Source organism: Trachemys scripta, chromosome 12 (assembly GCF_013100865.1).
Source record: "Trachemys scripta elegans isolate TJP31775 chromosome 12, CAS_Tse_1.0, whole genome shotgun sequence".
Taxonomy (NCBI): domain Eukaryota; kingdom Metazoa; phylum Chordata; order Testudines; family Emydidae; genus Trachemys; species Trachemys scripta.
In genome coordinates, this window is record NC_048309.1 from 33,751,443 (window position 1) to 33,765,653 (window position 14,211).

The 14,211-nt window shown below is 47.3% G+C and overlaps 1 protein-coding gene across 1 annotated transcript; it reads right to left on the reverse strand.

The window, feature by feature from the left end:
• Positions 1-1,974: 1,974 nt before the first annotated feature.
• Positions 1,975-2,922, reverse strand: LOC117886060 (olfactory receptor 6N1-like). Its single transcript, XM_034787694.1, has one exon. The coding sequence runs from the start codon at positions 2,920-2,922 to the stop codon at positions 1,975-1,977; it is 948 nt and encodes a 315-aa protein (XP_034643585.1).
• Positions 2,923-14,211: the final 11,289 nt, after the last annotated feature.

Consider the following 14,211-nt stretch of genomic DNA (forward strand, 5'->3'; position numbering starts at 1 on the left):
ATGAGTTGACCTAGGGATCCCTTTAAGCAAACTGGAATTTAAACACCTAATCAAAAGGTGAGCAAAGGAAAGAATGGTAAGAACTGTGGGTAAATGCAATGAAAGGGAAAAATGCCAAGAAGTGAGTCCAACAGTTGAAAAGCTTGATATAATCCAAGGCCCTGAGAGGAAGAGCGAAGTGGCTCTAAGCGGGGCATTGTGGATTATATAGTCATTTATTTCTAATTAACAAGCATAAAGATGGCTTATGCGTAACATGCCAAGCCCGGGAAATGATAGAGCCAATCCTTCGGGAGTGTAAAGACTATACCAATGAAATGAGGTTTTCTATAGTAACTCAGTGGCCTTAAAGTAACATTTTTTTCTTTGCAACATCTATCAAGAATACAAGGGAAATGGGGCCCAATAAAATCAGCTCTTTTGCAATTCTTTAAGAATACCAGGAAGGGTAGGAGATTAAGTCACGAGCAAGATACAAAGTACAGTGCGTGGCAGTCACAGACTTAGAGTCTGCTACGTCGCAAAACCCAAGCGTCCATGCAACAATGCGGATCCCTAGCTAGCTGCCACACCTGCCGTGCTTCTCTGTTCCTGAGCTCCCAGTACTTGGAATCCCAGCCACAACCCTGATACCAGGTTGATCCTTGGCCTGATTCCTGATTCTGTCTCCGGCTCTGACCCTTGGCTTGACTCTTGACCCTGATACTGACTCTGACCCGGGATTTCAATCTTCTGCCTCTAGTCCTGCCTACCTTCCAATGGAAATGCAGAGACTGAACCTACCATGACAGAAGCCCAGTGGCTCTCCAGGCTGAGATTCTCAGAGGGCATTTATGGGAGTTCAGTGCCCTACTCCCATTCCTAAGGGATTTGGGTACCTAACTACCATTAGGTCCCTTGGAAAATCTTTCCTGAAGTGCTGAAGCCTTCCCATTCTCACCGGTACCCAGCTCCCCTCCTCCTGGAGCTGATGTGCTCCCAGTCACTGAGCCAGCACTGCCATGTCTGGCATCACAGGGTTCTGCCTGTTGGTAGGTGGTAGCCACTTCCTCTGGCCATAAGTCGCCTCTCTCTGAGGAGAGAGCCCTGCATGGAGCAGAGCTGTCTAAGGCACCTGGGGCAGACAAGACACTGTTCCCTGAAAACGACCCCCTCAGGACATGCCCTTGTCGTAGTCAGTTTTGGGGATGCTCATTGTAACAGGTTCCCTCTCTTTAAACGGCTCTGTGCCGTTGGCAGCAGTAGAGCAGCTGGTGCCCTGCAGGACCACAGGCTGGGTCTTTCATCGACCACTGTTTGACAGACCCGACCCCAGGAACAGACTCAGTTCTGTGTGTCCTGGCAAACTCCCAGCTGGGTCTGGACAGTCCTAGTGCCCCTGGCTTGTGAATCCACCTATTCGTTTGCCCAACCTTCCCGCCTCCCTCAGCTCGGTGAGCCTGGGGCTGCTGCTTTGCTGGAGTTGGTCCCAGCCAGGCATAGCCCAGATAAGAGCTGTGAAGATGTTCCTGGGGAAGTGTCCAGAGGTCACCACTGGGGCCTGGCCATTTGTGCCCAGCCTGTGTGCGAGCAAAGAAGGTGGTTGGTTTGCAGAGGGCTATGATGGCAATAAGCACAATTTCCGGGGTGGCAGATTTCCCAGGTTTACGTCCCCATCTATGCTGCACCAAGAGTTAGTATTTTTATTGTCCAAAGATTTATTTTGGTCAATATGGCTTTTTAAATATAAAAATAATATATTATATTTAACCAATTATATAAAAAATTGGTTAAAATTGTATCTCCACTCCACCTGATGCCCAGTTAAAAACTCCATGATGGGAACATGGTTACGGCCTCCTACTCCCAGGTCTTTCCACTTAAATGGACAGCACCAAGTGAGATTTTTCAATGGAGGTTTTCAACTTAGTTTTATTGGAGGCTGATTGTTTAAATCACCCAGGCAGCTTGGAAAACCTCAGGCTAAGTTATTATCTAGGAGTAAATAACATATTTACTGACTGCTTTGCTCAAGGCTTCCTTGACCTCTCTGTTTCTCAGGCTGTAGATGAGGGGATTTACCAGGGGAGTCAGGACTGTGTAACAAAGAGAGAACACTTTGTTCAGGTCTCTCAGTGTATCGTGTTTCAGTAGCATGTACACAATGATTATGGTTCCATAGAAAATGGTCACCACAGTGAGGTGGGAAGAGCAGGTGGAAAAGGCCTTCTGCCTCCCTGTGGTGGAAGGGATTCTCAGGATGGTGGCGATAATGCAGATGTAGGACATCAGGGTTAGTAGGAATGGAGGCAGGGTGAATACACAGGCTAGTATGAAATCCAGCAATATGATCAAGTATGTGTCTCCGCAGGAGAGTTTTATCAATGGGGTGGATTCACAATAAAAATGGTCAATTTTATTTGGGCCACAGAATATTAACTGTGATATAAATAAGACAAAGATGGTAATAGCCAAAAAACCATTGAACCATGAACCAGCAACCAATTGGAGGCAAACCCTAGTATTCATCAGAGCTGAATAGTGCAGGGGTTTACATATCGCTAAATACCGATCATAAGACATCGCCGCTAGGAGATAACATTCCGTACATGCCAGAGAACCAGAGAAATACAGTTGTGTAAGGCAGCCACTGACTGAGATGGTTCTGTCTCCAGTCAGGAAACTGGCTAGCACCCTGGGCAGGATGGTGGAGGTGTAGCAGGTCTCCAAGCAGGAGAAGCTCCCCAGGAAGATGTACATGGGGATGTGAAGGTGCTGATCAGCCACAACAAGCACCACAATGAGGATGTTTCCAGCCATGGTCGCAATGTAGATTACTAGGAAGAGCAGGAAGAGAAGAATGTGCAGGTCAGGGAGATCCCCAAATCCCAGGAGGGTGAATTCCATGATGACTGTTTGATTTCTCCAGTCTGTGTCAGCCATTGATTGAGTCTCTGGGAAGAACTAAAAAAAACTGCCATTGAATTGGAAGAACACAGAGTTAAGTTAACCATGTCTCGTGAATTAATTTCATAAATATTCAGAAAATCCCCTTCTGCTGGTTAGAGGCTGAAATGTTAAGGCTAAATGTAGACTTCAGAGCAAAGTGCCAGGAGTCTCAGTCTGAGAACAGAACACTGGTATCCATGCCAGAGTTTATGCTAGAGTTAGAGATGGGGGATTAGCGATGACAAAATGTAGTGTACAAATCCCAATATGTTAATTCAAAAGTGGAGGTGGCATAATGTATCAAGGGATGAATGGTTAGTTATTCTTGATATATGCCAGAGAGAATCTGGTGAATAAGATTTTAGTGTACAGTGCTGCTACACCTAATCCCAAATCATAGATGGATGAAACATTTACTAGGTGGAGGAATTTGAAGTGTCAGGGGGCGGGTGTTTAGTTATTTTAAGAATATTAGTCATTCATTTTTAAAGCACCCTTCTTTGGCCAAGTCGTCCTTTATCACAACACTGCAGATGAGTGACTCTACACCCCACCGGGAGACATTCACTAAAGGAAGAGTGAAGGTTAATGCATTGTGTGAATGGTGCGGTAAGGTTAGGGAAACAGTCCCAAATATATTTGGTCAATGCTTTAAGACTACAGAGGACCATATTGGAAGACACAATAGAATATTGAAAGCTTTGATTGACAAAGCCAGTAAATTAGGATGGAGGCATTAGTAGAGAGACACCCTTGAAATAAAGAAAAAATGTACAGAAGCCAGATGTAATTGCTGTAGAAGACCAGTATAGTTGCTGTAGTGGATGCCACAGTCCATCGGGAAGACAAGGCTGGTACTTTGGAGGTAGCCCACAGGGATAAGTTGGAATACTACTCTGAGCTGGAAGAGGAAATTAAGAAGATCTCTGGAGGCATAATTGGGTCATGTGGTAAACAAAGCGAGGGTAATGATGGGTTACCGAAGCCTGTGGGAATGGGAAAAAGCAAGCATTTTAAGGAAAATCATTGTAGGCTTGCATTGTATGCCACCGCTGATATGCCGGCCCTATTTAGTGATAAGTAGTGATCCCAGAAACCCATTCTGTGCATCCTACTATTCCTCATTATGTCTCTTTAGTTTCTCCATATCTTAAATTTTATGAGACGTTAGTTATTTGTGCTATTGTTTCTAATGGCTACTATTTTACCTGTCCTTTGAAATATATAGATTGGTTTTAACATTTTAATAAATACATATTACCTAGGTTTAATAATCCATAAGCGCTGACTCCGTGGGTGTTCCAGGGCTGGAGCACTCACGGGGAAAAATTGGTGGGTGCTGAGAACCACATCTATATCCACACGGGGCTCTGGATCAATAAAAGATTGATTTTTTTTCAGAAATCATAGGCACCCATTTATAGTCCATTCTGTCGCATCATTGGTTCTTTGCCTTTGTTTACTAGGCACACAATTTCAAAGCGACAATCCTGGGTGTGCTGCCATGATCCAAGGCGTGCCATTTCCTCCAATTCTTATAAAAATTTATATCAGTTCAGCTGGTGTTATTTCCTTTTCTGATGATTTTCTGTATTTTTCTTGGAGCATAAGATTGTGTGTTTTTTGTTTTTGTTTTTGTTTTTGTTTTTTTTTTGTTTTTTTTTTTTGCACATAGAGTTCTAATAGTCCTTGATCTTAAGTCCTTGCTTTGGTTGCTAACTTGCAACACACACATTCATGTCAGGCACGCATCTATCATACCAGGCCTCGATGACCTATAATATATTAAATGGATATATGAATCATAATTGTGTGTGTGTGTGTGTATGTATATTGTGTATGTGTGTATATCCCAACACCTGCACAAATGTAGCCAAATGCCTCATTATCTAATTAGTGATGCGCATGAATGGGTGAATGAGATTCCCACTGTTCCACGTACAATCTAGTGAAACCACAGCCAAGGGAATGGGCTTGGCAGAATCAGCAGGGAAAGTGCCTCACCAGGTAAGTGAAAAAACTTATAACGGTAGTGGTATTTTATCGGCAGCCTGGCTGCCTCCCACTTATTCTATATCTATCATGTCTCTTCAGTGTCACACTAGAATCAAGCTCAACAGGGTCTTCTTTCCCCACTGATTCTGCCAAGCCCACCGCATTGAATCAAATGCGTTTGCCAAATCAATGGGCACAACAGCAATTTCATCTCCATTCTGCTTAACTCCCTTAATCAAGTTGTCCAGAATGGATACGTTCTCTTCACATCCAGGACCGGAGAGAAAACCTTTGTCTATGACACATTTTAACTGCACTAGTGAATCATTTAGCTAAAATAGTATTATCTAATCCATACAAATCCTATAGTTAAAGATCTCCAAGAAGAGAGTTTAGCTAACTTTTCAGGATCCTGAACCTTTGGAATTAAAATAGTCCTGTTTTCCTTTAAAAATATCCTGGGATTTGCATATTTGAAAACCAAAGGTTTTTTTTTTGTTTTTTGGGGTTTTTTTTGTAATATGAGAATCCAAATGTAAAAGGCCCCATAAATCATTAACCATAATCCTATCAGTAGCCGAGGCACTAATTTTACAAATGGTTGCAAAGCCTCTCTAGCTTCAACAGTAAAGATCGGACTTATCAATAAATTATTGTCCCGTTTCTCTGCTGGACTGTCGGTGACTCTGTCAAGACTGCTTAAGTGCCTAACACGTTTACACTCTGGGCAGTGGCTTGGTGCAATCTAAGCTGAGAACTCACAACCAATAAGAGGTTGTGCCCTGGGTTTTAATTGTCTGTCCTGAGGTTGGCAACCCCATTCCTGCACCAAGACTGGAAGCATCATATTCATTGCTCAGGGAAGTCATTGAGATGAAGGGCTTAACTAGATTCCAGAATAGATTAGATATTCCTGCTGGCCATATAAATACCCAGAGTTACCATGATTAATGGCAACAATAGTTTTGGAATGGATATTAAACCTCGTGTTCTGGGGGTTCAGCCAATGTCTAACTATTATAGACCAACATGACGTGTGTGTGTGGGGGGGAGATTACCCCACAACTGCTGCTGCAGTGTACTTAAATTTGCCTGTAAAACATCTAGTGCTGACAACTCTTGGAGAAAGACACTGGACAGTATTGCCCTTGGGTCTGATCTAGTCTGGCAATTACTGCATTACCATGTTCTCTCAAGTGATAGAGAAACCGAACATTCCAATTTGTTCCAGAACCGACTATTTTGGTACTTCAGCCTCTGTCAGGCTGTTACCTGGAAAACGTTGACCTGGCTTAGGTGACTTTGTAACACTTTTTGGTGCAGATCAATACAAAGAAATCATTTAGGTTGTCAAATTATCTATGGGACCTAAACATTAATACTCTCCTGAATAGGAAAACAGGACACCCAGTTGCTAGGTGGCTTTGAAAATCTCAATCTTCACCCCTCTGCAATATCTATAACTTGCTACAATGAGGCTGCATGAAATATTCACAAAGCACCTTCATGCCTCAGTTTGGAAGGTGGTATAGAAATGCAGTCAGGAAGAGGGGGTTCACCTGTAACCAGAGGATGGCTGAAGCTTCAAGCAATGAACTCTTCTTTCTCAGCGTTTGGCAGCCTGGTGTCTGTTTCCACCACGGAAGTTCTTGGATGTCATCATTCGATAGAAACTGGATCTTCTCAGCAAAGACATGTGCATCTACCTGAAGGGACAAACAGCTGCTGTCATCTATGTTAGAACATGCTCTTCCCCCTCTGTTTAAACAGTCCAGAGGTCACCTCATATTTGTATCCTTCTCCACGGCAGGCTGCATTTCCCCTGATTCCACCTCCAAAGGGTCTGAGCCTGGGGAGTTAATGCTGAGTTTTCTGTGCAGACAATACAAACAACTGTCCTGATGCAACCAGCCTCCCATGCCCAGAAGAATCATCTGTCTGCTCCCTGCTGTCTGAGGTCATTGCTGTGCATGGCTGAACTGTAATGCCGCACCCATGGAGTGCATGGCCCTACAGAGAGTGACTCTGCTCAGTAATCTTGGCTCATGTCAGGTGTCCAACTGCTGTCGTTGGAACCACTCCCAGGGTAACAATGGCTAAGCTGAGTCAGGTCTGCTGCATTGGGCGTTGAAGCCGAGCAGTTTCACAAATGCACTGGAAACTGAATGTAAAGTAAATTTCATCCATAGTTTGCAAACAAGAGATTTGGCTGGAAGGAAATCTCACACTCACACTCACCCACCCACCCCCAATGGAAATATTTCTCCCAAGGAAATTTGTTGTTAATTACAAATATATCTTTAGCAATACTCTGACTCTTCCACTGAGCAGGGGCAGAACTCAACGTTGTGTAGGTTGGTTTCTCACTGGAGGAGAATCCAGTGATGGGGAGTTTGGGTAATTTCCTAGTGAAGTTGTTTATTTTTACACTATATACATCAGTTCTGGAACAGACGTGGCCACAAACAGGCTGGGAATCCTCCTCTCAGGGATCTCAGCCCATATGGCAGGAGCAGGACTAGGGTGCAAGGACCTTTCCCCACACAATACTTTCAGTCCAGGACACTAAGGATAAAAGCTGGGTCATCACCAGCTGGTGGGAGCTGGGCAAGGCAGGGTACTTCTGTGTGACCTCTCTGACGCATGTCGCTGTGCTTCTCTCTCACGCTTTTGCATCATGAATTAACTGTTCATGTATTTTTGATGCAACAGCCCTCTGGGCTGTATCCTGATAGCTACTGAAATAGCTTCTCTATGGTTCCAGTGTTGTTCCTGGGACGTGCCCTGTGACTTGCCTGACCATTCTGTGTATTGGATTCTCATTTCTGAGAGATTCCTGCCTCTCCTGAAGGAGCAGAAAATAAATCATTTGAAACGGGAAAGGAAATGCCCCAGGACTGAGAATGCTGGACTACTAGGGTTATGCACAGGGCTGAATTTTTGGTGAAACCCTATTTTAAAGTAAACTTCTTAGGTGTTATGATCTTTGCTGTGGCCAATGTTCATCCCAAGCTTCATGAGGAGTTCTAAAATCTAACTGTAATAGTGCCAGAGAGATTGTAGGGATGGTAGTTGGAAAGGGTTTTTTATCAATGGGTCCTTTTATATTCAGCTCTTCTGAGCCCCTCCCTGGTTACAAAATGGAACCTGGACATCTGTAGGCCACCTGACTAATCTCCCCTATCCCTGGTCTTACTGACTCTCGATATAGCACAGGACGAAGTATTCAAACTGGCGTCCTAAGTGGAAATATTGGAGGTGGTGAAAAGCAGCTGTAAGTCACTGCTGCGGGTTTGTTCCAAGGTAACTAACCAGTGGGCACATCATGGTCATTACTACGCTGCAAGGCATCACAAGTTGGAATGTCACAGGTTGGATATTTACATGAATATCAGTCACGTCCAGAGTTCTCGTAATGAATGGCAACCAGAATTCCGGAGGGGATGTTAAACCTCCTGCTTCAGGGTTTAAGCTAATCTCCAAGTGTTAGAGCTCAAGGTGAGAGCTATATGGGGGGCAGGGCAGGTTATCCCACATCCACCTCCTGTGGGGTTCTTCCACCTTCCTCTTACACATCTGGGTCTGGCCACTGTCTGACAGGATATTGACCTAGATGAACCTAGTGTCTGATTTAGTCTGGCAATTCCTATGTTCCTATGGAAACCGAATAGGTAAATCTGGGGTCATTCTGCTCAAAGCATAGACCAGTATCTGGTCTATGCTTTGTCTGAGTATCTGAGTTCTGAAATACTTGAATTAGGGTATGTCTACACTACGAAATTAGTTCGAATTTATAGAAGCCGGTTTTATAGAAATCGGTTGTATACAGCCAATTGTGTGTGTCCCCACATAAAATGCTCTAAGTGCTCTAGTCGGCGGACCGCGTCCACAGTACCGAGGCTAGCGTCGACTTCCGGAGCATTGCACTATGGGTAGCTATCCCACAGCTATCCCACAGTTCCCGCAGTCTCCGCCGCCCATTGGAATTCTGGGTTGAGATCCCAATGCCCGGATGATGCAAAACAGTGTCGCGGGAGGTTCTGGGTACATGTCATCAGGCCCCTCCCCCTCCATCAGAGCAACGGCAGACAATAGATTCGCGCCTTTTTACCTGGGTTACCTGTGCAGACAACATACCACGGCAAGCATGGAGCCCGCTCAGCTCACCGTCACCATATGTCATCTGGGTGCCGGCAGACGTGGGACTGCATTGCTACACAGCAGCAGCAGCTAACTGCCTTTTGGCGGTAGACGGTGCAGTAGACTGGTAGCCTTCATCGGCGATCTGGGTGCTGCCAGCCGTGGGGCTGGCAGCCGTGGGGCTGCATTGCACCAGCCCCTTGCCTTTTGGCAGTAGATGGTGTATTACGACTGGTAACCGTCCTATTACAAGTTGGATCATCGCACATTAGCAGAGTCTTCCCTGAGCAGCAGATCGTGCAATAGGCCTGAAGGCCATCGTAATACACTAACTGCCAAGCGCCCGTATTTGCTGCCAAGCACCCAGAAAGATGCCGAGGGCTATCAGTCACGCTGCACCGTCGTCTTAAGATGTAAAAAATAGACTTGCTCTGTTATCATTTGCTTCCCCTCCCTCCGTCAAATCAACGGCCTGCTAAGCCCAGGGTTTTCAGTTTAATCTTTGGGGGGACCATTGTGTGTGACAGTTCTTTGTGTTTCTCCCTGATGCACAGCCACCTTTCTTGATTTTAATTCCCTGTACCTCTACGCCATGTCGTCACTCGGCCAGCCCTCCCTCCTTCCCCTAGTCTGTCAGATACTAGTTTCGCGCCTTTTTTCAGACCAGGCACCATAGCTAGCACTGGGATCATGGACCTAGCGTCGACTTCCGAAGCATTGCACACAGTTCCCGCAGTCTCCGCCCCCCATTGGAATTCTGGGTTGAGATCCCAATGCCCGGATGATGCAAAACAGTGTCGCGGGAGGTTCTGGGTACATGTCGTCAGGCCCCTCCCCCTCCATCACAGCAACGGCAGACAATAGATTCGTGCCTTTTTACCTGGGTCACCTGTGCAGACAACATACCACGGCAAGCATGGAGCCCGCTCAGCTCAGCTGAGCTCACCATCACCATATGTCCTCTGGGTGCCGGCAGACGTGGGACTGCATTGCTACACAGCAGCAGCTGCTAACTGCCTTTTGGCGGTAGACGGTGTAGCATGACTAATAGCCGTGGGGCTGGCAGCCGTAGGGCTGCATTGCACCAGCCCCTTGCCCTTTGGTAGAAGATGGTATATTACGACTGGTATCCGTCGTCGTCATACTGCAGTGGCTGTCAATCATGGACACCTGGGCAGACATGCTACTGTCTCGATGATGATGGCTATCAGTCGTAGTATACTATTTTCTGCCAATTGCCCAGTATTGTCTGCTGAGCACCCAGAAGAGGCCGAGGGTGATCTGGGTGCTGGCAGACGTGGGACTGGCAGACGTGGGGCTGCATTGCTACACAGCAGCAGCCCCTTGCCTTTTGGTAGAAGATGGTGTATTACGATTGGTATCCGTCGTCATCATACTGCAGAGGCTATCAGTCATGCTGCACTGTCGGCTGCCAGCTTAAGATGTAAAAAATAGATTTGTTCTGTATTCATTTGCTTCCCCTTCCTCCATGAAATCAACGGCCTGCTAAGCCCAGGGTTTTAAGTTTAATCTTTGGGGGGACCATTCTGTGTGACAGTTGTTTGTGTTTCTCCCTGACGCACAGCCACCTTTCTTGATTTTAATTCCCTTTACCTGTACCTGTTCGCCATGTCGTTACTTGGCCCTCCCGCCCTCCCTCCTTCTCCTGGTCCATCAGATACTAGTTTCACGCCTTTTTTCTGACCAGGCGCCATAGCTAGCACTGGGATCATGGAGCCTGCTCAGATCACTGCGGCAATTATGAGCACTATGAACACCACGCGCATTGTCCTGGAGTATATGCAGAGCAAAGACATGCCAAGGCGAAACCCGGACCAGCCGAGGAGGTGATTGCAGCGTGGCGAAGAGAGTGATGAGGAAATTGACATGGACATAGACCTCTCACAAGGCACAGGCCCCAGCAATGTGGAAATCATGGTGTCACTGGGGCAGGTTCATGCCGTGGAACGCCGATTCTGGGCCCGGGAAACAAGCACAGACTGGTGGGACCGCATCGTGCTGCAGGTGTGGGACGATTCCCAGTGGCTGCGAAACTTTCGCATGCGTAAGGCCACTTTCATGGAACTTTGTGACTTGCTTTCCCCTGCCCTGAAACACCAGGATACCAAGATGAGAGCAGCCTTCACAGTTGAGAAGCGAGTGGCGATAGCCCTGTGGAAGCTTGCAACGCCAGACAGCTACCGGTCAGTCGGGAATCAATTTGGAGTGGGCAAATCTACGGTGGGGGCTGCTGTGATCCAATTTGCCAGGGCAATGAAAGACCTGGTGATATCAAGGGTAGTGACTCTGGGCAACGTGCAGGCAATAGTGGATGGTTTTGCTGAAATGGGATTCCCAAACTGTGGTGGGGCCATAGACGGAACCCATATCCCTATCTTGGCACCGGAGCACCAAGCCACCGACTACGTAAACCGCAAGGGGTACTTTTCAAAGCTGCTGCAAGCCCTGGTGGATCACAAGGGACGTTTCACCAACATCAACGTGGGATGGCCGGGAAAGGTACATGATGCTCGCGTCTTCAGGAACTCTGGTCTGTTTCGAAAGCTGGAGGAAGGGACTTTCTTCCCGGACCAGAAAGTAACCGTTGGGGATGTTGAAATGCCTATCGTGATCCTTGGGGACCCAGCCTACCCCTTAATGCCATGGCTCATGAAGCCGTACACAGGCAGCCTGGACAGTAGTCAGGACCTGTTCAACTACAGGCTGAGCAAGTGCCGAATGGTGGTGGAATGTGCATTTGGATGTTTAAAAGCGCGCTGGCGCAGCTTACTGACTCGCTCAGACCTCAGCGAAAAGAATATCCCCATTGTTATTGCTGCTTGCTGTGCGCTCCACAATATCTGTGAGAGTAAGGGGGAGACATTTATGGCGGGGTGGGAGGTTGAGGCAACTCGCCTGGCTGCTGATTATGTGCAGCCAGACACCAGGGCGGTTAGAGGAGCACAGCAGGGCGCATCAGAGAAGCTTTGAAAACGAGTTTTGTGACTGGCCAGGCTACGGTGTGAAACTTCTGTTTGTTTCTCCTTGATGAACCCTCCAACCCCCCCCCCTGACCCGGTTCACTCTACTTCCCTGTAAACCAACCACCCCACCCCACCCTCCCCTCCCCAATTCGAGCACCGCTTGCAGAGGCAATAAAGTCATTGTTATTTCACATTAATGCATTCTTTATTAGTTCCTCACAGAAGTAGGGGGATAATTGCCAAGGTAGCCTGGGATGGGTGGGGGAGGAGGGATGGAAAAGGACACACTGCATTTTAAAACTTTAACTCTTATTGAAGGCCAACCTTCTGATGCTTGGGCGATCATCTGGGGTGGAGTGACTGGGTGGCTGGAGGCCCCCCCACCGTGTTCTTGGGCGTCTGGGTGAGGAGGCTATGGAACTTGGGGAGGAGGGCTGTTGGTTAAACAGGGGCTGTAGCGGCGGTCTCTGCTCCTGCTGCCTTTCCTGCAGCTCAACCATACGCTCGAGCATATCAGTTTGATGCTCCAGCAGACGGAGCATTGACTCTTGCCTTCTGTCTGCAAGCTGACGCCACCTATCCTCTTCAGCCCGCCACTTGCTCTTTTCATCCCGCCATTCAGCCCACCACCTCTCCTCTCGTTCATATTGTGCTTTTCTCATGTCCGACATTGACTGCCTCCACGCATTCTGCTGTGCTCTATCAGCGTGGGAGGACATCTGCAGCTCCGTGACCATATCGTCCCGCGTCCTACGTTTTCTCTTTCTAATGTTCACTAGCTTCTGCGAAGGAGAAACATTTGCAGCTGGTGGAGGAGAAGGGAGAGGTGGTTAAAAAAGACACATTTTAGAGAACAATGGGTACACTCTTTCATTACAAGGTCGCATTTTTCCTCTGCCTGCCGGTTTGGTATGAGAGATCACTCACGCAGTGCCCCAGGCAACATATTTTGGCTTGCAGGCAGCCATGGTAGGCCACAGTGTTTTGGCTTTTTTAACCTTCTTAACATGCGGGAAAGTTTTCAAACAGCAGCGCATTTCCCATATCAAGGATGAATTGGGTTGGCCATTTAAAATGGGTTTTCAATGTAAAAGGAGGGGCTGCGGTTTCCCGGTTAACACGCGGCACAAACCCAAGTAAACCCCCCCCCCACACACACACCCGATTCTCTGGGATGATCACTTCACCCCTCCCCCCACCACGTGGTTAACAGCGGGGAACATTTCTGTTCAGAAGAGCAGGAACGGGCACCTCTGAATGTCCCCTTAATAAAATCACCCCATTTCAACCAGGTGACCGTGAATGATATCACTCTCCTGAGGATAACAAAGAGAGATAAGGAATGGATATTGTCTGCATGCCAGCAAACACCGGGACCATACGCTGCCATGCTTTGTTATGCAATGATTCCAGACTACGTGCTACTGGCCTGGAGTACATGAAGGAGAGCTTTCTGGAGATGTCCCTGGAGGATTTCCGCTCCATCCCCATACACGTTAACAGACTTTTCCAGTAGATGTACTGGCCGCGATTGCCAGGGCAAATTAATCATTAAACACGCTTGCTTTTAAACCATGTGTAATGTTTACAAATATTTACAAAGGTACACTCACCAGAGGTCTCCTGTGTGCCCTGAGGGTCTTGGGTGAGTTCGGGGGTTACTGGTTCCAGGTCCAGGGTCACAAACATATCCTGGCTGTTGGGGAAACCGGTTTCTCCGCTTCCTTGCTGCTGTGAGCTACCTACAGTACCTCCATCCTCATGTTCCTCGTTCCCCGAACCGTCTTCCCTGTGTGTTTCTCCATTGACGGAGTCATAGCACACGGTTGGGGTAGTGGTGGCTGCACCCCCTAGAATGGCATGCAGCTCCGCGTAGAAGCGGCAAGTTTGCGGCTCTGCCCCGGACCTTCCGTTTGCTTCTCTGGCTTTGTGGTAAGCTTGCCATAGCTTCTTAATTTTCACGCGGCACTGCTGTGTGTCCCTGTTATGGCCTCGGTCCTTCATGGCCTTGGAGACCTTTTCTAATACTTTGCCATTTCTTTTACTGCTACAGAGTTCAGCTAGCACTGATTCATCTCCCCGTATGGTGAGCAGATTCCGTACCTCCCGTTCGGTCCATGCTGGAGCTCTTTTGCGATCCTGGGACTCCATCACGGTTACCTGT